Source organism: Prinia subflava, chromosome 15 (assembly GCF_021018805.1).
Source record: "Prinia subflava isolate CZ2003 ecotype Zambia chromosome 15, Cam_Psub_1.2, whole genome shotgun sequence".
Classification (NCBI taxonomy): Eukaryota; Metazoa; Chordata; class Aves; order Passeriformes; family Cisticolidae; genus Prinia; species Prinia subflava.
This window is the reverse complement of record NC_086261.1, coordinates 3,275,512-3,296,461: the sequence shown is the minus strand read 5'-3', so window position 1 is coordinate 3,296,461 and position 20,950 is coordinate 3,275,512. Positions and strand designations below refer to the sequence as shown.

General features: G+C 50.2%; 2 protein-coding genes across 6 annotated transcripts in view; one reads left to right on the top strand and one right to left on the bottom strand.

Moving 5' to 3' along the window:
• Positions 1–11,031, top strand: part of MEF2A (myocyte enhancer factor 2A) — an 81,069-nt gene extending 70,038 nt beyond the window's left edge. For all 3 annotated transcript variants that reach the window (XM_063412974.1, XM_063412971.1, XM_063412972.1), the window contains 3 exons: positions 3,595–3,721; positions 6,871–6,997; positions 7,421–11,031. In XM_063412974.1, coding sequence (XP_063269044.1) covers positions 3,595–3,721; positions 6,871–6,997; positions 7,421–7,766 — 600 coding nt within the window. In that variant the 3' untranslated portion in view covers positions 7,767–11,031. The remainder of the gene's footprint in view (positions 1–3,594; positions 3,722–6,870; positions 6,998–7,420) is intronic.
• LYSMD4 (LysM domain containing 4) lies at positions 10,256–18,655 on the bottom strand. 3 transcript variants are annotated; one of them, XM_063412977.1, is made up of 3 exons: positions 18,594–18,655; positions 16,990–17,277; positions 10,256–13,583 (listed from the first exon to the last, which is right to left on the bottom strand). In XM_063412977.1, exons 2-3 carry the CDS (start codon positions 17,257–17,259, stop codon positions 13,050–13,052), a joined length of 804 nt encoding a protein of 267 aa, XP_063269047.1. In that variant the 5' UTR covers positions 17,260–17,277; positions 18,594–18,655; the 3' UTR covers positions 10,256–13,049. The 3 variants fall into 3 exon arrangements, with proteins under 3 accessions (XP_063269047.1, XP_063269045.1, XP_063269046.1); XM_063412975.1 differs by having other exon boundaries at positions 18,569–18,649; XM_063412976.1 differs by lacking the exon at positions 18,594–18,655 and adding an exon at positions 17,984–18,531.
• Between the last annotated feature and the right edge of the window lie 2,295 nt (positions 18,656–20,950).

Here is a 20,950-nt window from a genome sequence, read left to right as displayed (position 1 = left end):
AAGAGCCTTACAAAGTAACTGTCCATGTGTATAGGATTTGTACTGCCTTCTGTATGAAATACAAATAATCACTTCCCATCCCTGAAATTATTGGAATATTTTTAGAAAGTGGCTTCACTTGTGAAGTTCTTCAGATTGTAACACCAGCCCTGTGTTACTTCTCTTCCTTTCAAGGAGATGACATCATTGCTGGTGAGGTCACCTTTTTGGAGGTTAGAATTATTTCATCCTGCGTGAGATTATCAAACCACAGGGGTGTTCCCTGTTTACCAAAAGGAACAGAGAATTGCAAATGAATAATTCTACCTTTTTTTCCAGTGGAAAGATATTCTGCTTTTAAAAGGAAGCTCTTGGGATTTGTGTGTTTTCTATTTTTTTTCCCCTAAAGGTTTTAACATTTGGCATTCTGTCTGGAAAATTACCATAAGGCTAAAATAATTTGTAACTTATTTTTAGAACAAATTCCAAATTGTTTGGCTACTGTGGCACAAACCAGGCAGAAGATGCTGTGTCAGAATCACAGAGAGATAAATTGATCTGTTGGAGACCTTGACTTGTGTTGAACATGGACCTGTTGCTAATATGAGGCTCTCATTGCATGAAAGCATGGAAAACGTAGTGATTTAGATAAATTTCATGATGAATGCATGCTGCTGGTTGATTTTTACCTTAAACATGAGAAATAGATTTAAAAAAGGGAAAATGGTTTTTGAAATTCAGTATTGAACTTTTTAAGCGTTACTGGTATGTTTTGCTCATCGAGTACTTAAAGAGCTCTCCCACTTTCCCCTCGCCTTCAGAGAGGAGTGTCTGGCTTTCAGTGCCAGAGGGAAATCGGTGTGGAAGCTCTCAGTGAGATGTGCTTGGGGTCGGAGTGAAGCCCCTGGGGTCGGAATGAAGCCCCTGGGGTCGGAATGAAGCCCCTGGGGTTGGAGTGAAGCCCCTGGGGTTGGAATGAAGCCCCTGGGATCGGAATGAAGCCCCTGGGGTTGGAGTGAAGCCCCTGGGGTCAGAGTGAAGCCCCTGGGGTTGGAATGAAGCCCTTGGGGTTGGAGTGAAGCCCCTGGGGTTGGAATGAAGCCCCTGGGGTTGGAATGAAGCCCCTGGGGTCGGAGTGAATCCCCTGGGGTTGGAGTGAATCCCCTGGGGTTGGAATGAAGCCTTTGGGATCAGAATGAAGCCTTTGGGATCAGAATGAAGCCCCTGGCCTGGGGATTCCCCTGCCCGAGGTGCGGCCGGGCGGGCAGAGGGAGCGCAGCGCGGAGGATCCCGTGTGCGGCAGGGGCCATCTAGTGACTGCTGCGGAAACTGGGCCCGGCTCTGGCAGGAGCAGCACCAGGGAAAGGGGCAGAGCCCGCCTCAGCCGGGGCAGAGGAGCACAGGATCCACCGCAGGGCTCTGTCTGGGGCTCCTTCCCGCGCTGGGAAGCAGCTCCAGGTCCCAGCTGGGAGCGCTGGCTCCGTGTGGGAGCTGAGCGCTGGGTATGGAAAGCAGCGAGCAGCGGTAGCAGAGCACGGAATAAAGATACTGAATTCTTCCTGTTGCATTTGCACCAGTGAAAAAGAGTTTAAAAAAGACATCCTGAAATTTGTCGTGAATCTCCAAAGACAACAAATACTGGGCTCATCTAAATATTGCTGAGTGTCTTTATGTGGCTGAGTGTTCCAAGAATTATATTCAGAAAGAATTTACCTCAGAAAACCACCTTTATTAGCCACTCAAAAAAAATCCCGTAAGGAAATCCTTTGGTCTGGATTGTTTCCCAGTATATTCCTCTTTACTTTTCCATTATGCAGTAATCCCAATTTTATAGGCAGCCATCCAAGAAGGCTTTGGAGAAAGGTCAATTCCTGACAGACACAAAAATCTGCTCTAATAACATCTCTTTATGCCAGATAAACTTGGTCTAGGGGAGGTTTTTAGAAGTGCATAAGTGATTTAAAGGGATCAATTACAGAAAATCAGAGGGGCTTTCTCTGGGAATTGCAGCTTTGAAACCTGGGAGCTCTGAAGCAGAGAGGGCACATCTGCCAGTGTGTGTGTTTGGCAACAAATGCCAAAGAGCCCCAAACCCTTGGGAGGCTCAGAGGTGGGAATTCCAGAGCAGCCAGACACAAGCGAGATCAGAGCTGGCAGCCAGTGACAGCTGTGGCTAATTTTAATGTGGGAGCTGTGATATATATTTCTTTCTTTAAATGGGAAAGATACAAGATTGATAACCCTCAATTCATCTTCATAAATTTAAGCTTAAAATTGAATACAGCCTCATTTCTGTACCTGCTCATTCTGGTATTTTTAAGGGAATGATGCATTTTTAATGCTGCTCGTTCTCTCAAGATTAGAGGGGAGAAAAAAGTTAAATGCTGCAGATCCTGAAATACCTGTGTCTGAAATAAGGGAAAGGAGTAGTAAGTTCAGTCTTGTAAAGTTATGAAATGGGTCCCTGCCCAAGAGATGAGAAACTGCTCCTTTTGTAGCAAATATTTTTTCAGCAATAGAGAGAAATTTGCTTTAAAAAAACATATTACCAGGAGATTGAAACCGAGCTCCTTGTAGAAATACAGGGTGTAGGGACTGCTGCCATTTCTAAGAATTCTGCAGATAAAAGTGAGTATCTGTTCTTGAAAAATAAAAGCCTAGTATTTTCTGTTCTTGACAGTATTTGTCATGGCCAAATGGTGGTGAACCTCATATTTTTCAGGAAGATTTGCAGTTGCCACCATGGAGAGCAGAACGTTCTGTGGCAGCAGCTTTGCTGTCTGGTGCTGTTCACCACAGTGGTTAATTAATTATCTAACCAGCAGATTTGGTTAGAGCTTGAGTGGTATGTTTGCTGCAGATGTTCATTCCAGTATATGGGAAAGAAAGGCTGTTATTAAAAAGCCAAACTGTGCCCACAGTTAAATTATCTGAGACAATGTAGTTTAGCTATTTTCCCATTTTCCCTGTCAGAAAAACACCACTGCTCTTTGTGAACTCTGGTGTCATTTGCTTGGAAACATATCTGCATTATAACAAGTACTCTCTCAGTTTCTCAGGAACCATGGGAACAGCAAGATTATTTTATCACTGAAGTCTTATCAACACAAATTTATTTAGAAGATCTCTGTGTTCCTTTCAGGACAGGTGTAGTCAGCACAGTGTCAAAACTGGCAGCTGAGATTTGGAAAATTGGATAAACAACTGTGAAGTGGGAGAATCTCTTCTGGTGGAACTGCACCTCACCATCTGCACTAAAACCTCTTTAAAAATAAGACTCAAAACTCTTAATCACTTAAGAACTTCTGAGATTTCTTGTGTCCTAATATCCCTAAGAAATTGCATTTATTTTTGTGTGTCCTACAACGCTAACACTGTTGAAATCTGCATGCTTGGGAAGTGGCCCGGTGAGCCTTCAATTAATTTTTCATTTCGGTTTGGTTGCATTGAAATACTTTAGCTTTTATAGAGAAGCAGTGCTGACACGCAGGATGTGTTGTGAGCCGAAAGGCAGGGCAGAGGCGCACGCTGGATGCGATGCTGTGTTGCACTGGTGCTGCATCTCCCCGAGCTCCCCCCGGTGTCTCACAGGCTCTGTGGTTTCCCTCCCTGCAGAACACCCAGAGGATCAGCAGCTCTCAGTCCACGCAGCCCCTGGCCACCCCCGTGGTGTCGGTGACGACCCCGAGCCTGCCCCCGCAGGGACTCGTGTACTCGGCCATGCCCACTGCCTACAACACTGGTAAGCCCTGCCGGGGTCGGGACTGTGCTCGGGCTCAGAACCTGGAAATTCACATTCCTGTCACACCCAGCTTTGCTTTCCTCCTCAGTTCAAATGAAGGCTCTTGCTCATCACAGCTGAGCCTGTAGCAATCCACCGGGAACCGGAGTGCCCCACGTTTAGGCAATGGCTGATCCTTCAGTACTTCGGTTCTTCAGATACTTTTATTGTCTGCAGGACCTTAAAACTCTTTTAATCCAAGCTGGGTGTGATGTAAGGCATTTGGTAAAGTGAAAGTGATGAGTGGTTGGGAAAACAGTTCATGAAAGTCAAGTAATAAGTGATGGAACATGAGGCAATGGCAGCCCCAAGTTGCACAAGGGGAGGTTTAGGTTGGGCATTGGGGAAAATTTCTTCACCAAAAGGGTTGTCCAACAACCACCAGGGCACTGGCTGAATTCCAATCCCCAAAGATGGGATTTCATACATTTTGTCCCCACTTAGCTTTGAAAGTCTTGACTGCAGTTTCTAGTTTAGCCAGCCAAGCATCTCACGTGCTCTTGTTTTTGTGTTGCTGAGCTCATCAGCTGGCAGTGCCCCAGCCCCTCTCCTGCCCTGGGCTGTGCCACAGCAGGAAGGTGCAGGACAGGGACTGTGCCCAGCCAGGGGCTGTGCCCTGCACTGCCCACAGCCCCAGCCAGGGGCTGTGCCCTGCACTGCCCACAGCCTCAGCCAGGGGCTGTGCCCTGCACTGCCCACAGCCTCAGCCAGGGGCTGTGCCCTGCACTCCCCACAGCCCCAGCCAGGGGCTGTGCCCTGCACTGCCCACAGCCTCAGCCAGGGGCTGTGCCCTGCACTGCCCACAGCCCCAGCCAGGGGCTGTGCCCTGCACTGCCCACAGCCTCAGCCAGGGGCTGTGCCCTGCACTGCCCACAGCCTCAGCCAGGGGCTGTGCCCTGCACTCCCCACAGCCCCAGCCAGGGGCTGTGCCCTGCACTGCCCACAGCCTCAGCCAGGGGCTGTGCCCTGCACTCCCCACAGCCCCAGCCAGGGGCTGTGCCCTGCACTGCCCACAGCCTCAGCCAGGGGCTGTGCCCTGCACTGCCCACAGCCTCAGCCAGGGGCTGTGCCCTGCACTCCCCACAGCCCCAGCCAGGGGCTGTGCCCTGCACTGCCCACAGCCTCAGCCAGGGGCTGTGCTGGGAGCCTGCACTCCCCACAGCCCCAGCCAGGGGCTGTGCTCAGCCAGGGGCTGTGTTTGCCCTGCAGCAGCACCAGCCCGGTTGCAGAAGTTGATGCAGGCACAGCTGTGCTGAGGGGTGGAGTCTGAAGCAGGGAGTGCAGCAGTTGGGCTGCAGGAGCAGCGCACGGCAGAGCAGGGCTGGCTTTGGTGATCAGCTGAAGTGGGAGCAGCCGGACATGCAGACCTTGGTTTGAGTCTTGCCCCGGAGCTGGTTCAGCTCTTGTGTTCAGTGAGTCTCACCTGACACGTCCCCTCTGTCTGGCTGGATGCTGTTTGAGAAGCAGGGCTGGGTGCATCCCTCACCCAGAGGAACCTGAGCTGGCAGCTGAAAAGCTGAAACACCCAAAAGCTGAGAGGGGCTGGGATCTCAGGAAGCAGCAATGGCAGGGGGAACTGATGTCCTACGTAATGGACAATTGCTGGTACCACTGGGGTGTGATTTTAAACTCCAGCCCATTTCCTTTGATAATGCAAATAATTTGTGCAAAGCTTTCAGCCTTTAGTGGTTTTCACACACTTTAGAATCGTTTCTGTTAGATTGAACCTTTCAGGGGATTTGCAGGAAGAAATTCGATGTTGAAACCAAATTGTCGCCTGGGGATTCTCAGGATAGTCACCACTTAGAGCACAATTTCAGTTTTGCAGTTCAAGGACTAAGATAAAATTTAAATACCTTAATTGTTTCTCTGGATTGATAGGGTTGGTTTTTTTCAGGACTGGAAGGGATAGCTTCAGCTCTTGGATCCTTAATTAAAATGTTGGATATCAGTTTTCCACAATAATCTCTTTTGGTATTTGTAGATTGTTGGAGGAAGGGCCAGACCCAACTGAGTTCTAAAAGCAGACATTTAAAAAGAATATTAAAACCCCTGCAATCAGTTAATTAGTAATTGACACCTGAGCAGAGCACACCAAGCCATGAATAAAGTCCTGCTTCAGGTCAGTTGTTTTGCAGAGGTACAAAGCTGCCAGTGCTGCCTGTGGGGGTCACAGCAGTGATGGTTTCTGTGGTGCTCTCGTGTGTACATCTCACATCAGGTCACTGCTGCAGCAGGGGTGTCCTCTGTCCCTGCCAGCAGATATGTGATTATTTAGGGAATTAGTAATGCAGCTAATTGCACAGTGACATATGTGCTCCTCAGAAAAATACCTCCTCAAAGCCCTGTCACCAGACACGTTCTGTCTGGAGTGTCAGAAGTTAATTGGCCATAGTCATAAAAGCTGTAATTGCAATGGAAAAAAATTACAGGGAATTGAATTCCTATCAATGTTTCCTTCAGGTCTGCTCTGACAAATCCCATCAGCCCAGCACATCCATCTCCAGGGCTGCACTGGGCAGGTGTCGGAGCTGCTTCGAAGGCTCAGTGCATGTCTGGGTCACTGCAGGTCACAGGTTTTTTCTTTATTTTAATTTAGTTTTAGTCTTGCAGGAAGGGCTTCTAGGGTCAGTCATTCTGGGACAAAGCTTTCTGAAGCTGTGCAGAAATACGTGTGAGGGTTTCCAGAGTTCCAGCAGAAGTGACAACTGAGAAGAAACAAAAAGGCAGCTTAAGAAGCTTCACCTGGCAGGAGCAGCTGGGACTCCTGAGGCCTTCAGGAAGATTCTTGCAGGGATGTGTGTGGGTCTCTGACAGCACAGGTGTTGTACCTGTGGGTTTGGAACAAGCTCCCAGACAGCAACATGGAGGAACTGAGAGCAGAATGCAAAAAAAAAAATCATTTGGAGGCCTCTGTAGTGTTAAGCTCGCAGTAAGCTTGGCAGGATTGCTCCCAGACTTCAGAGTTTTCATGTCTGGATTCCTTTGGATCAGCTGCCTTTGTTTGTTTTGGGCAGAAAGCCTTTGTATTTGTATTAATTTGTATTTGTACATTCTAGATATGACCCCCCTATACATTACTTTGTTGTTTACTTGTTTTTCCCTCTTAGATTACTCCTTGACTAGCGCAGACCTGTCTGCCCTGCAGGGATTTAACTCCCCGGGAATGCTGTCCCTGGGGCAGGTGTCTGCCTGGCAGCAGCACCACCTCGGTCCCGCGGCCCTCAGCTCTCTTGTGTAAGTACCAGGTCCCAGGGTGGCGCTGGGGGGATTCTGCTCCTCTGCTGGAGCAGCTGCACCAGGGAATGCTCAGCACGTTTTAACCTCTTCTCTGTGCTGCAGAACACCCCTGTGTCAGGGGGTGTTTGTCCCTTCAGTCATCCCCTGCTAATGAGCTGTGTCCCTGCAGGCTCAGCTTCTCACCAAGGAGGCGCTTGTGTGGTGACAAATGTTTGGCAGTAGAAAATACCTGTTAGTTCTGAACTTCTGTAAAAGCAGCTCAGACCTTTAATTAATGCCTTTTTCACCTTCGCTCTTGCCAGCAAGGCACATTTATTTCTGTGCTGAGCCCCAAGGCCTCACCGTCACAGACAAGTGAGTTGTCACTTGCTTTTCACTTTCTGCGCTTCCTTATTTGCGCCTTTTGTTTTCCTCCCCCAGCACTGGCAGCCAGCTATCTCAGGGTTCAAACCTCTCCATCAACACCAACCAAAACATCAACATCAAATCGGAACCCATCTCCCCTCCCCGGGACCGCGTCACCCCCTCCGGCTTCCCGCCGCAGCAGCCGCAGCAGCCGCAGCCGCCGCCGCCGCCGTCGCGCCAGGAGCTGGGGCGCTCCCCGGTCGACAGCCTGAGCAGCTCCAGCAGCTCCTACGACGGCAGCGACCGCGAGGACCCGCGCAGCGACTTCCACTCGCCCGTGGTGCTGGGCCGGCCGCCCGCCGCCGAGGACCGCGAGAGCCCCTCGGTAAAGCGCATGAGGATGGACACGTGGGTGACATAAACCCGCCGTGCCGCCCCTCCAGCTCTGTTCTCCAATGAACTGTCCTGACATATCTAAATTTATACATAAGGACATGAATAAGTATATTTATATGTATATACATACGTGCATATATATATCTTCACATGCATATATATGTGCTAGTGTGTGTAGCATACACCAATCATCAGGCACTTACGACAAACTCTTGTATAGCTGCAGCTGTCCCTTGGTAACAGTAACAGAACAATCCCGTAGGTTTGATCTCTAGTCTGGCACTTACCTGGACTCGTGTGTGGCCCCAGAGCGGCGTCCCCGCAGTGTCCCCTCCTCCTCCGCACCCGCCGGGCGAGGGCTCGCCTCTAGTACCGTCCCTGTGTGTAGTCAGCTCTATGGTTACTCGTAGTTAAGAAATAATTGCTTTGTAGCAGCAGAGCAGTAGAAAAGCAGGAAGAAGAAAGCAATACTGTACATAAACTGACCTTTTATTACCCAACCTGGCATGGGTCTCTATTGCAGAGGGTGCATGGAGAAGGGCTGATGCTATAAGAAATAAAAAAAAAAAACCAACAAAAACCCTGTTTTGCACGTGCAAAAAAAAAAAATAGTGTATTGGGTCAAAGAAGTGATTTTTTTAATGAGTGAAAGAGAGACATAGAGAACTCGCATGAAATATTCAGAAAAATATTAGCCTAGAAAATAGAACATTAACAAAATAAAATTAATATATTAAGTTATAATTGGAATATGTTTGACAAATTTGTTTTTACGTTCATACCTTTGAAAAATATAGAAACGGATTTTAGCTCATGTATATTTTATATTAAAGAAAACAATACCCTAATGAATTGAAGACTATATATAAAGTTATATACAGTACTTTTGAACACATTCTGCTATGAATTATTTATATAAGCCAAAGCTGTATGTTGTAGCTTTTTTGTAGAGTATAGTTTTATCTTATTTTGACTTTCTAGTTTTTGCTTTCAAAGATGAAAAGGAAAAACTTGCAGGCGGAACCTTGGGGGAAAAATAAGCCATGAACACTTATATGTAAATTTAAATTTGAGCCAAACTCTTTGTGTATATAGCATCCTAAATATATTATCACCTTTGGTGTAAGTACCTATGTATTGTACGGTCACCAGATTAAAAAGTATATTTTTGTGGATTGACGCCAACTTGAAACAAGGCGAGGTCCTTATTAAGTAGAGTATTCACTGTTTAATATTTACTATTTTGTTAAATATACTGTACTTTCTTTGGATTTTAATTATTATTAATATTATTATCCAGATTTTTCAGAGGGTGTATAAAGGGGTTGGCCCCCTCACTGGTGGTGAATGTGTGCCGTTCAATTGTAATCTCTGTGCTGTATGGTTAAGCTTCATTATACATTTTATATATATGTATATAAATAGCAAAGTGGCAAAAAAAATCCGGTGTTAAGTTCATCCTGCATAAATATAAAAAATCTGTTACAACACATTTTAAGGCATCATTTTAAAGCTGCCTCTCCCGAGGAGGAAAAAATAAAACCAGTGGAAAAACTTGACCTAATTTCTCATGATAGGGAAATGACACATATCAGAGGAGCACAAAAGGTTTTGTGAGTTGGCAAGTGGTTTGGGAAAAACTCGCTGCCTCCAAGAGAGGGAGGAAGGCAGAGCCCCCGTGTGCCGCGGGGCGGGGCCGGGAGCGGGGCTGGCGCTGCTGCGGGGCCGGGATCCCGCCGCTGCTCCCGGCCCCTCCCGGCCCGCACCGCTGGCGCTGGGCGGAAGCTGCAGAGCCTGGGATGGCCCGGACTCTGCAGAGTTTGCCCCGATATTTATGATGGTTTTCGCTTGGGCTTTATTTTTTTTGCAGTTAAGAAAATCCCTTGCTGCTGTAAGGGAGGGGCGAGCAGGGCGCTGTCCCTGCGGCCTCCAGCCCTGTCCCGTGGTCCTGGCAGGGGCGTGGAGGCGCACGGGACGCGTCCCCAGGGCTGCCGTGTCCCCAGGGCTGCCGTGTCCCCAAGGCTGCCGTGTCCCCAGGGCTGCCGTGTCCCCGTTCACTTGCTGCTCCCTGGAACCTTTTGCTGCTCTGACCAGTGACGTGAGTTCCATGATTTATGCACCTGTATGAACTTTGCTGTACATCCGAGTGGGAGTTCTGCATTCACATTTACTGTCTATTTTCTTGTGTGCCTTATCAGATGGCTTTGCTGACTGTATCTCAATAGTCTTTATTTCTATGCAGGTTTTTAAACAGTACTTAACTACTGTTTTCTTAAAGACAAAGCTACACAAGGGTTAGAGTTTGTATTGAAATTGCACCAATGAATTTAAAAAAACAATGAATCAATTCTAAAGAGCTGGGCCAGGGAGCGGCCCCGTGACAGAAATGTCCTTCCACAGCCCTCCGGTCTCGGGGAGCACCTCCTGCCACCGAGGACATTGGAATCCTGGTTTTTAATAACACGTAACTCACTTTGAAACATACTTTTTTAGAAATTGTAAAAATGTTTTATAAAAAAAAAAAAAAGATGACATAGCACAGATATTTCAACAGGTTAAAAAAAAAAAACTTTTTAAAATTATCTCTGCTGACTGAAGTGCAAGTGGATCCAATCCTGGGCTGAACCCAGTCAGGTCTGAATGATTTAAGATTTTTATCTCTGTTGTGACAAATCACCTCCATCCTCGAGCTCTCACGATAGTTTTGAGAACGCCACGTTGTCAGGGACTCGTCAGAGAGAACTGCTTTAGCCTTGCCTTCCCTCCAAGGACACTAATGCATCAGAAACTTGCGAGTTACTGTGCGCACAAGAAATACATAGTAAATAAGGAACAAAACAACTCCTAACAATTGATCCTGGGCAGAAGTTAAATCCGAATGTGAAAGAAAGACTTAACCAATGTAAACATTTAAATCTTAGTAGAACCTTTCTTCACTTTGCTGTGCAAGAGAACACTGCTTTGCTATATTTAAAATGGCTTTTTTAAAAGAGATTTATGTATTTGGTAAATGTTTGTAGTCAACAGTTCACAAGAAGCTGTTCACGGTTTAATGCTGATAAGCCGTTTGGCGGCACAAGCTGGACTTTGTTGCCATCCTTGAGACGAATCTTTTAAGAAAAAAAGTAAGTTAATCTCAATTTTTTTCCCTGAATGTGTTGTTTTTTCTTCAATATACAATAAATATTCTAGTGAACTTTTTATCAAATGGTTAAGAAAATGCTAGAGGTTGTTGTAAAATATTTGTATCCTGCATTCACTAAAGTAAAGATACTGGCTTTTACTGTGTACTCCGGCCTCTCTCGTGTTTGCAGAGCGCTGCTCCCCTCGGCGCGTCCCTGCCCTGCGGGGTCAGTGCAGGTGAGAGGTGCTGGTTTTGAACTGCAGCCCTGAGGATCTGCACAGCAGGGACACAGACGCCTCTTACTGCGCCCAAGGACTGATGCCTGCTAAGAGCCCTGCTGCGAAACACTTGGAGAGTGGCAGGGGAGGCAGGGTCCCACAGAGCGGAGAGCCCAAGGCCAGTCCTGCCTCTGCAGCCGCGCTTCCCGCTGCTGCTCCTGCTCGCTGCAGGGGCTCAGGAGAGGCTGCACGGGGCTCCTCTGTCCAAGGCAGGTGCTCAGCTGTGTGGGAGCAAAGAAAGCACAAGCTGGGCCCCTTGTGCTTGTATTTCATGTGGATTTATTTAAAAATGTAAGAACCCCTTCCCACCCCCTCCCCAGAACAAAGAGATACAGCTCTTCACAGAAGAAAAACACAAGTTTTGTTCAGTATAAGATACTCCGGAGTGCTCGTTTACAGAATTAGGTTCGCACTTCTGAGAGCTGCAGGGAGCTCTCACTGTAACAGCACACGGCTGTGCTTGTGTGGTGGGTGCTCACCTTGCTCTGCAATCCTCCCTGTCCAGGCAGACGCTGCCAGGCTGAGGCCACACCTGGCAGGGGTGTCTGTGCCAGCCCCTCCAGCCTCGGGCTGCCAGGGGGAGCTGGAAAAGCCCCGTGGCCCTGCTGGCAGCTGGGAAGCTGCAGATGGGGCTGGGCCGTGGTGGGGACACAAGTGGTGGCTCCCTGCAGCTGCCACCAGCTCTGCCCCCACCCTCAGCACCAATGGCACCTGCCCACACAAGATCCTTAGTGTTCAGTTCCAGGAAAGCCTTTACCTCTGCCCTGGAATTTGCTGAATCAAAGGCTGAGGCAAATTCCTCTCTTTAGCAAAGCTCCCAAGGCCTCCCTTGCAGCAGGCAGTGTTTGCTGAGTGGCCCTGAGAAGCACAGCCCTCAGGCTGCCCAACACCTCCACTGCCCTGTGAAGCTTCTCAATGCCAGTGGTCAGTTCACAGAGAGCTGCCAGGATCAGCAGCCTCACAGCTCTCTCCCAGAGAGGCCTCACCCTTCCTCCTCCTTGGACTTCTGTCCTGTTTGACACCTGCACCCAGCTCAGCACTTCACTCCCACTCAGGCTGCACACAAGAAATAATTCCATCACTGAGCCCGGGCTCAGGGAAGCACCACTAAAGACTATTATTAGTTTTTATAGCAAATAATACTGACTAGTCCTCCTGCCAGCAAACGAGCCCTTGAGAAGTGCCTGTGACTGCTCCCTCCTGCTCTGCTGCCCTCTTCCAGCAGCCCCTGCCCACCCGGGGCCACGCAGGGCTGAGCGCACCTGGGACAGCACAGGGCCTGCACTGAAGGATTGCACTGAGGGAAGGGGTCTGGGCTCACCCTTCCCAGGGGTGGGCCTGACACATCCTGATGGACACAGCTCAAAGGTTTGCTCAGGGGGACAAGGGGGGCTGCTGGCAGTGTCCCTGTGCCCTGGCTCACCCAGCTTAGAGCACAAGGCAGCATCACTAGGGCCAAGCAGGCCAAACCACCATGGTCTGCAAGAGACAAAAATGACACTTCTGAGAAAAAGCGTCCCCCCTTCTAGTCCAGCAAAAAGTGTTTCCTTAAAATTCACTCTCTAGCTCAGCAGCACAAGATTTGCTTCTAGACACGGCATTAAGAAATACCTGAAGCAACCACAATGAGAAAATTGCTACAAAATACTTTCCCTCAACAGAGTTCCCAACTCTGAAGCCATCTGGGGGATGATCTCTGCAAGCAACAAAGCATCCTTATTTTTCTGTCAAAATCATTTTCTGTCAAAATCACCACCTCATTTTCAGTCAAATTCAGGATTACATCATCAGCTACTTATAAAAATAAAAATAATCTCTATTGTTGTATCCCCTTGGATACACTTGAGTCAGTCAAGAGCACACAGGCATCACTGCTGGAGAGGCTGGAGTGGGCTGCCCTTTGCCCTTAGGATTTTTTTCCTACAACTGAGCCTTGTGGTAATTTCCCTTCCAATCCAGCCGCTGAAACATTTGAGGTTGTTGAGTTAGAGGTGTGGGCCACCAGGCCTTGTGTTTTAAAATAGATGATATAGAACACCGGCAGGACAATTCCTATCAGGAGCATAATGAACACGGCGTTCCACCACTGGATTCCGCAGTCCGCACCGTCACCGGTGTCCCTCTTGCCCGCCTCGGGCAGGGGCCTCTCCAGCGCCTCCCCGCCGTACTCGGCGCTCAGCTGCACCTCCACCTGCGCGGCGTCCTGGATGCTCTGGTCGATGCCCCTGAAGTACTCGCTGAGGCGGCGGCCGCCCGCGGGGCCGGGCTCGGGCTCGGGCGGCTCCCCGTGCGTCGGGCAGGGCTGGGCGGGCCCCGGCGGCCGCGGCGCCCCCGCGCTCTCGGTGAGGAGCCCGTGCGGCCGCACCGGGATCTTGATGGACTTGAGCGCGTACAGGTCCTGCTCCCGGATGAAGTTGTTGACGCGTTTGATATCTGCAACCTACAGAACCCAGAAAGGACACAAAGAGTGAGGGCAGGACAACCCCGGAGCGAGGCAGGAGGCAGCCACGAAAGCAGTGTGCAAGGATGTTCTGCACGGTTTGATGTTCTGCAGAGACTCCCCAACAGCTCCAGGGTGCTCCAGGCCCTGCAGGATAGAGCCAGTCCTCTGTTAAACCAGTCTACACCTCCTCTGTACCTGCTGTATTTTGCTCCATGCTGCTTTTCCTTCCCTTTGCTTTCTTTGCCCTTCTCTCATTCTCAGTTAAGGCAAGAAGAATCTTTTTAACAAACAGATCTTTTAATAACTATTTTCATACCTTACACACCAGTGCTTAAGGTGCGAGCACACCAGTGTGAGCATCTCCTGCTCAGGAAATGATTTCAGAGTGATCAGAGCTCCATTCTGGGAGCACTCCAGTTCTGAAAGCAAGGGCACAGCCTGGAGAGCAGGTGAGCATCCTCTGCTCCAGCAGCCCCTCTGTTCTGCAGGACAGCAGCTCACCCAGCTCCTCCCTCCTGAGCTGCTCGGGGCGCTGTGTTGCTGTCCCCGCCTCTGGGGGCTCCTGTCCCCGCCTCTGGGGGCTCCTGTCCCCGCCTCTGGGGGCTCCTGTCCCCGCCTCTGGGGGCTCCTGTCCCCGCCTCTGGGGGCTCCTGTCCCCGCCTCTGGGGGCTCCTGTCCCCGCCTCTGGGGGCTCCTGTCCCCGCCTCTGGGGGCTCCTGTCCCCGCCTCTGGGGGCTCCTGTCCCCGCCTCTGGGGGCTCCTGTCTGTGAGCTGTATCCCCACCCAGCAGCAGGAAGCGCCACACGTGCAGCACCAGACACAGGCACAGGCGGTGCCAGCGCAAAAACAAAGGCAAGGCAGCATCCCTTGTGTAACATGAAATAAAAGAGGATGCTCAGTCCAGCAGCCACTCACACCCGTCCAGTAAACACTGCAACTCCTCATCTGCACTAACCCCTCTGTCAAAGAAAAGGAACAGGATGTCAGAGTGTGCCAGGAGCTCTCCACTGCAGCCAAGGAGACGTGAAAGAACCTTGAGGAAAAGGCTGGAGGGCACAAAACAACAGCGAGAGCCAAAGCAAAGAGAAAGGCAACACAAGCAGGTAAACCACCTCCCATCCATCACAGCAGACACAGCACAGGGACTGTGCCCCGCTCTGCAGAAATTACAGCACGACCTGCATTCACTGCACTCACACGCTTGAGGCTGCCAAGGAAACTGGGGAGCTAAAACAAAAAACCTCCAATTTACTTCCTAAGCACTCTGCTCAGAGGTTGAGAAGAGATGGAGGCCTGAATCTCATGTTTACTCTGCAAAGCTTGAGAACTCAGAAAATGGCACATTTAATCCAGGACCTGATCTGGGGACCCTGAGGCAAAAGAAATCCTCAGTTCAGGCTTCAGGCTCCTCACAGGTGGCCCGAGCGTAACCTCTGGACATAAACCCTGCAAAATTTCTTAGTTATGAAATAACAATCTCACCCAGAGCCTCCTAACTGAGGTGCTGCTTCAATTTCTGGATTTGTTCCAATGAAAACAAATTACTGGGACAGTAAATATCCCCCGTGGTGTCTGCAATCAAATACTGCAGTGTGGTGCTAAGACTCCAGAAACAGAAAGTGGAGCAGCACTCACACAGAAACAACAAACAAAGCTGACAGAAGCATGCGAGAGATTGGGCTGCAAGAGCTTTCAGGCTTATTTTCTGTACTCATTTTTTTGGCTGCAGTGAGCTCCTCTTGCCCCAGCTAAGAACAATGCCAAAAGCAAGCCAGGACTATAAATGGTCAAGAGCAAAAATGAGAATTTTGAAGTGTTTTGCATCTCTGCCAAGTTATCTGTGGCACACACACAGAGCTATTTGTTGCACTATCCTAATAACCCCTCCCCAAGCAGATTCTGAAACTAATGTCAAGTTCTCATTGATTTCAAGGAGAAGTTCATCCTGGATTTTTACACACATTTGCCTAGGTATGTGTGGCTGCTGCTCTCACTGCTGTCCTGGCGACCTTTCAGGAGCTGTTTAATCATGCAAATAAAACAAAACACATGAAAACTGTCATGCCAGTCTTTAAAGAGACAAACAGACAAATCTACAACAGGGAATTCTGTACCTGTTCAGTTTAACTGGAACAAGTCAGAAGTGCCCTTTCTGGAGGGGAGGGAGGCAGCAGGACAGTTCTTTTCCTGTGGGAGGAGAACTCTGTGTGGTCCCTTCCACCAGCTTGCTTTTCCCCTGGGCAGGCCCAGAACTCTGGGTGACAGTGCAGAGGCACAGCACGACTCTTCACACCACAAACCAAAGAACTGCTCACAATCTCCCTCCTCCGAGTTCACAGCTCCACACCCAACCCAAGCTCAGCTCTGCCTTCCCAGGCTCTCCTGGGGCCAATCAAGGCCTATTCAAGTCCTACCAGACTCGCTTCTCCACACGGGCTCGTCAGCAGAACTTACACGGGTGCCTTTTCTGTTTTGCTTTTGTTTCTAAAGGCATGGGAGGGGAGGAATTGCTGCAATCCCTCTAAGGCCTCTTGCCTCAGCTGCAGCACTCAGCTGCTGTGTGGTTAGGCAAGACAGGCTGCAAAGGCCTGGCAGCCCTGGAGCCGGAGCCGTGTCATTATCCCGCTGCAGTCACTGCCACTGTGTGCACCATGGAACTCTGAAATCACAGCCCAGCTTGCAGATAAAGGGGCTCTAAAAATACTGCTCAAACTGCTGAACAACAGGGAGCTTCTAATGCTCAGAGCAGGTAATTAAACTTTCCAGCAGTTTTGCTCCTCTTTGGAACAAAGAAAACGTGTTGTGCAGTTGTTCCAACTCAGAAATCTCATTGTGCACATGCCCTGCTCCTGCCCACAAGAACCTGAACTGTGCCTGCTTTGGGATGACAGCAAACAAACCAAAACCCACACACAGACACCACCTGGACTTTGGGACTGAACTCTGGCTCCTCTCCACATCCACCCCTGTCAGACTCAGACCTTCCTTGCAAAGTGTAAGCTGATACCTTTCAAAAAATAAACAAAAAACCTCACCCATAACTGTGGTGTTTCTTTGTACTGCTCAATTTGCTTCAAAAACTCCAATGTTCCTTGAGAGCAGAGCCCTCATTTCTACAGTCAGCTCCCTAATGTTTGCCCTCACTGAAATAACTCAGCACAAACCTGCACTTAGTGACTGAAATTAAACAGGAAAGCAGGTCAAGCAGGGTGTGAGGCTGACAGGCTGCTCAGGCTGTTGGCTGAACAACTCTTTTTTTGTGCTTGTCTGGGGTTTTTTTTGCCTTTCTCCAGTTCTGCCCAGACAATGACCATTCATACAATACACATGGCCAACCCCTTCCAGTGTGAGCACTTCCAGACCCCAGGACACGGTCTGGAATGCCCTGAGGCCACGAACCCACCTTACAGCCGTACTGCAGCGCCAGCTTGTTGAGGCTGTCCTCCTGCGTGAGCTCCCTCTCCAGCAGCACCACGTCCCCCGGCCTGGCGCGGGCGCTGCCCCGCCGCTGCTCCCGGCCCCGCGGCCGCAGCTCCATCACGTTGAGCTCCTCCTCCGAGGACTCCTCCGAGTCGGAGCGGCCGCCGGGGAACACGAACACCTGCGTGCCCGGGAAGGTGTGCACGGAGGCGGGAGCCTGGAACGGCCTGGCCCGGCCCTCGTGCAGCCTCATCTTCCACACCGGCAGCGCCTGGAACAAAACACAGACACCTTCAGTTTCCTCAGGACCAGCGTTGAGTTCTTAGCACGAAAGACTCAGAGAATGCACAGAAAGCTGTGAACACACACGCACACACACACACACAAAGGTTTCTTGTACCCAGGGGCAAACCCACAAGTGTCATTCTAACAGCAATATTAGAAAAGTTATGTACTCAAGCTGCAGTAATCAGTAATTTTTTTCCAATTTTCTTTTTTGGTCTATCTGTGAACAAACCACCTTATAACTATGTTGCTCAACATTTTAAATACTACGTTGTATAATTTTATTAAAAAAGCAACACAGTCACTTGAGCAAATTGTTTTTAATTATGGTCAAAACATGTATCAGGTCTATTAACAGACATTTAAAACTGAGCAAAGTTATCCTTTTCGTAAGTCCTTAGATCTCTACACTTTAGGAATCCACATTTTAAATTCATGGAAGTGCACTTTTTTTCTCTTTTTTTTTTTTTTATACGGACAGCTCATGCTACACTTAACTTCAACCCGAATGACAAGGTTTCATTTTGCTGCTTGAAGACTAGAACCTGCCTGAGCACTTTAATTATTGCTCAGCCTACAGTTGCAAGTTCGGGTTTATATTTTTTTTTTTCTTCAATCCTCAGATCCACAAACAATTTGTTGTCAGGGTCAGGTATAGGTAAGAAAACCCCACATTGTTATGGAACCCTGACCTTAACGTTCTCCATCTACACCTGAGGGATTCCTCAGGTGAAACCACTACGATTTGATGGCATTTCCTCGGGCCCGGCGCCCACAGCTGCGGGCTGGGCTCAGCTGTGCCGAGGGGTTCGACACGCAGGGGGACACCCCGGCCTCCCCGACACAGCTCCTGCTCAGCGGCTGCCGAACTCTTCCCCAAGCTCCTCGGGGGACCCCGACCGGGTCAGCTCTCCGGGGGATCCCAGTGCCCTCAAGGGACCCCGATTCCCTCGGCATTTCGGCACAGTCCTCCTCCCCTCAGGGCGCACCGCTCCCCTCGCCACCTCGAGGGGTTCCCGCTCCCCTCAGAGGGTCTCGCCGCCCTCAGCACCTCAGGTGACCCCAACGCCCTCAGCACTTGGGGAGGGTCCCGACCCCCTCAGGGCGTCCCGCTCCCCCTGGGGCCCCGCTCTCCTCAGCGCTTCATGGGACCCCGCTCGCCCCCAGGGTCCCCGCTCCCCTCAGGGTGTCGCGCTTCCCTCACGGGCCCTGCCCCGCTCCCCTCAGGACGTCCCGGTCCCGATTCCCGTCCCTCTCTCCGCGCCCCCCTCACGCACCCGCCGCCATCGGCCCCGCACCAACCTGGCCCCGGTCTCGCCCAGCGCTCCTCCCATTGGCTGGCGGCGCCGGGGGGCGGGACCCCAGAGCCGCCCGGCCAATGGGAGCGCGACAGGGGCGGCGGGACGGGAGAGGATGAGCGGGCGGGGCCGGGCCGGGCCGGGGGCGGGGCCTCGCTTAAAGGGCCCTCACCCCCTGTCCCGGCAGAGCGGACCGAGCCCGGAGCGCTCGGGGGTATCAGGGCACACACCTGGACAGAGGGACACATGAGACACCTGGACACAGGGACACATCACACACATGAACACAGGGACACATCACACACCTGAACAGAGATCAGGTCACACACCTGGACACGGGGCACAGGGACACATCACACACCTGAACAGAGATCAGGTCACACACCTGGACACGGGGCACAGGGACACATCACACACCTGAACAGAGATCAGGTCACACACCTGCACACAGGGCACAGGGACACATCACACACCTGAACAGAGATCAGGTCACACACCTGGACACGGGGCACAGGGACACATCACACACCTGAACAGAGATCAGGTCACACACCTGGACACGGGGCACAGGGACACATCACACACCTGAACAGAGATCAGGTCACATACCTGAGCAAGGGGTGATGTGACACACCTGAACAACAGGTCATATCACACACGGGTACAACCATGGGTGAGGTGTCACTGCCCCCGGACACGTCACACACGGGTACAAGGGGTCAGGTCACACACCTGCACAGCCCTGTCTTACAGTAACATCTCAGTTACTACATTGTCAATATGTAATAACAGATTACAACATGTCAATATTACAACATGTCAATATTACAATATGTCGACATTACAAAATGTCAATATTACAATATGTCAATATTACAATATGTCAATATTTCTCCACCGTGCAGGCAGAGCTGACCAGCTGTGCTCCACACTGCCGTGTTTGCCTTGGCCCACCCTGACTCGCGGTTTATGTTTAAAACACAAGCTCAGCACACACGGTTAGCAAGTTCCAATTTGAAGCTTTTCTGGGGTGCAGGGACAGGAGAAATAATGCCCCCCTTGCAGCTGTCAGAATTAACCAGGCACTCCTTTAGGTGCCCACAGGGTGAAGATCTCCTGCAGGGACAGCCGGGGCTTTGGCTCAGTCTGGGGTCTGGCTGCTGTGTGCCCTAAAGGTGGTGGACAAACCTGCTTTTAAGTTAAATTAAAGCTGAGTGCAGTCCTTGGCCATCCCTTTGCCTTCCCCCGTGCTGGAGAGGAGAGGGGAGGGCATTTCCTCTCCAGCTCTGGCCACCACTGGATTAGATGCAACATCAGCTATAAATGTGACACACTGAGAGGAAAGAAGGACCCACAAGCATCAATAATTTCTTTAGGCAACAGTTGTTCTTCACAGCTCCTACCTGCCCACACACCTTTGTGGGACTGAGGGATTTTGGCAGGGCTGGAAGCCCTGGTGGGAGAGTGGCCAGGCAGGACTGTGGCTGAGCCAGCAGCACATCCCCCAGCACGTCACAGGATTTCCTTCCCTCCACCTCTGGGCCAGATTATCCCACGAGCAGATGACTTTAGGGCTGAGGCAGCCTTCTGACCCAACAGATGATGGATTTAGTGTGCTGGAGAGGGCTCTACAAGCATGGGCAGTAGATGAAGGTGCTGAAATGCCTTTCCTGAGCCACTTAGAGCCTCTCTGTGACTACTGAGGTTGAAAAGTTACAAGCAATAATCACGTTTTGTCAAACAGATCCAGGTTACTCAGGGTAACCTGCTAGAACCTGGAAAATAAACTGCTTGGAAATGCTGGAAATGGGGGGGAATCAAAGGCTTTGCTGTCAGGGCTCAGTCTGGGCTGGATTACTTGTCCTCAATAGTGCTCAACAAGAAATAACTGTTTTGTAGGAGTGCTGATGTTGGATCTGGGTCAACTGCATGGGTGATATCATCATTCCAAATAATTGGAATATTTTTGTAGTTAGCAGACAGATTGTGAGAGCTGCACAGCCCCAAACAAGCAGAGTCTGTCTGAGAGCTCAATGGTTCAGTCATTATCTACACTCAACCAACACAAGGGTCATTCGTGCCCTGAATTTCAGGAAGAATCGTCCTGCCCTTGGATCAATGCAGAGGGCGACAGAGCTGAGAGGCTGCTCATTTTCACTCAATCCAAAGAGCAGTGAGTCCATGGTGCTGGGCACCAGCTGGAATTCACATCCCTGCCAGCTGCTTCCCAGAGCTAATCCCTGTGACAAAGAATCAAAACTTTCATGAAGATCTTGGCTGATCTCTCCAAATAATCTAGAACAGGGCTCCTTCCTCGTGTCCCTGTGATTCCTGGAGCTCTTATTCAGACCCAGAACTGCA

Excerpts from the sequence above, each read along its gene's own strand:
- LYSMD4 (XM_063412975.1), bottom strand. The coding sequence starts at position 18,625 with ATGGGAGGAGCGCTGGGCGAGACCGGGGCCAGGTTGGTGCGGGGCCGA. Across the intron at positions 17,278-18,568 it reads TGCGGGGCCGATGGCGGCGG|GCGCTGCCGGTGTGGAAGAT; the intron begins GTGCGTGAGGGG and ends GTTTTGTTCCAG. Across the intron at positions 13,584-16,989 it reads CGCTGCAGTACGGCTGTAAG|GTTGCAGATATCAAACGCGT; the intron begins GTGGGTTCGTGG and ends TGGGTTCTGTAG.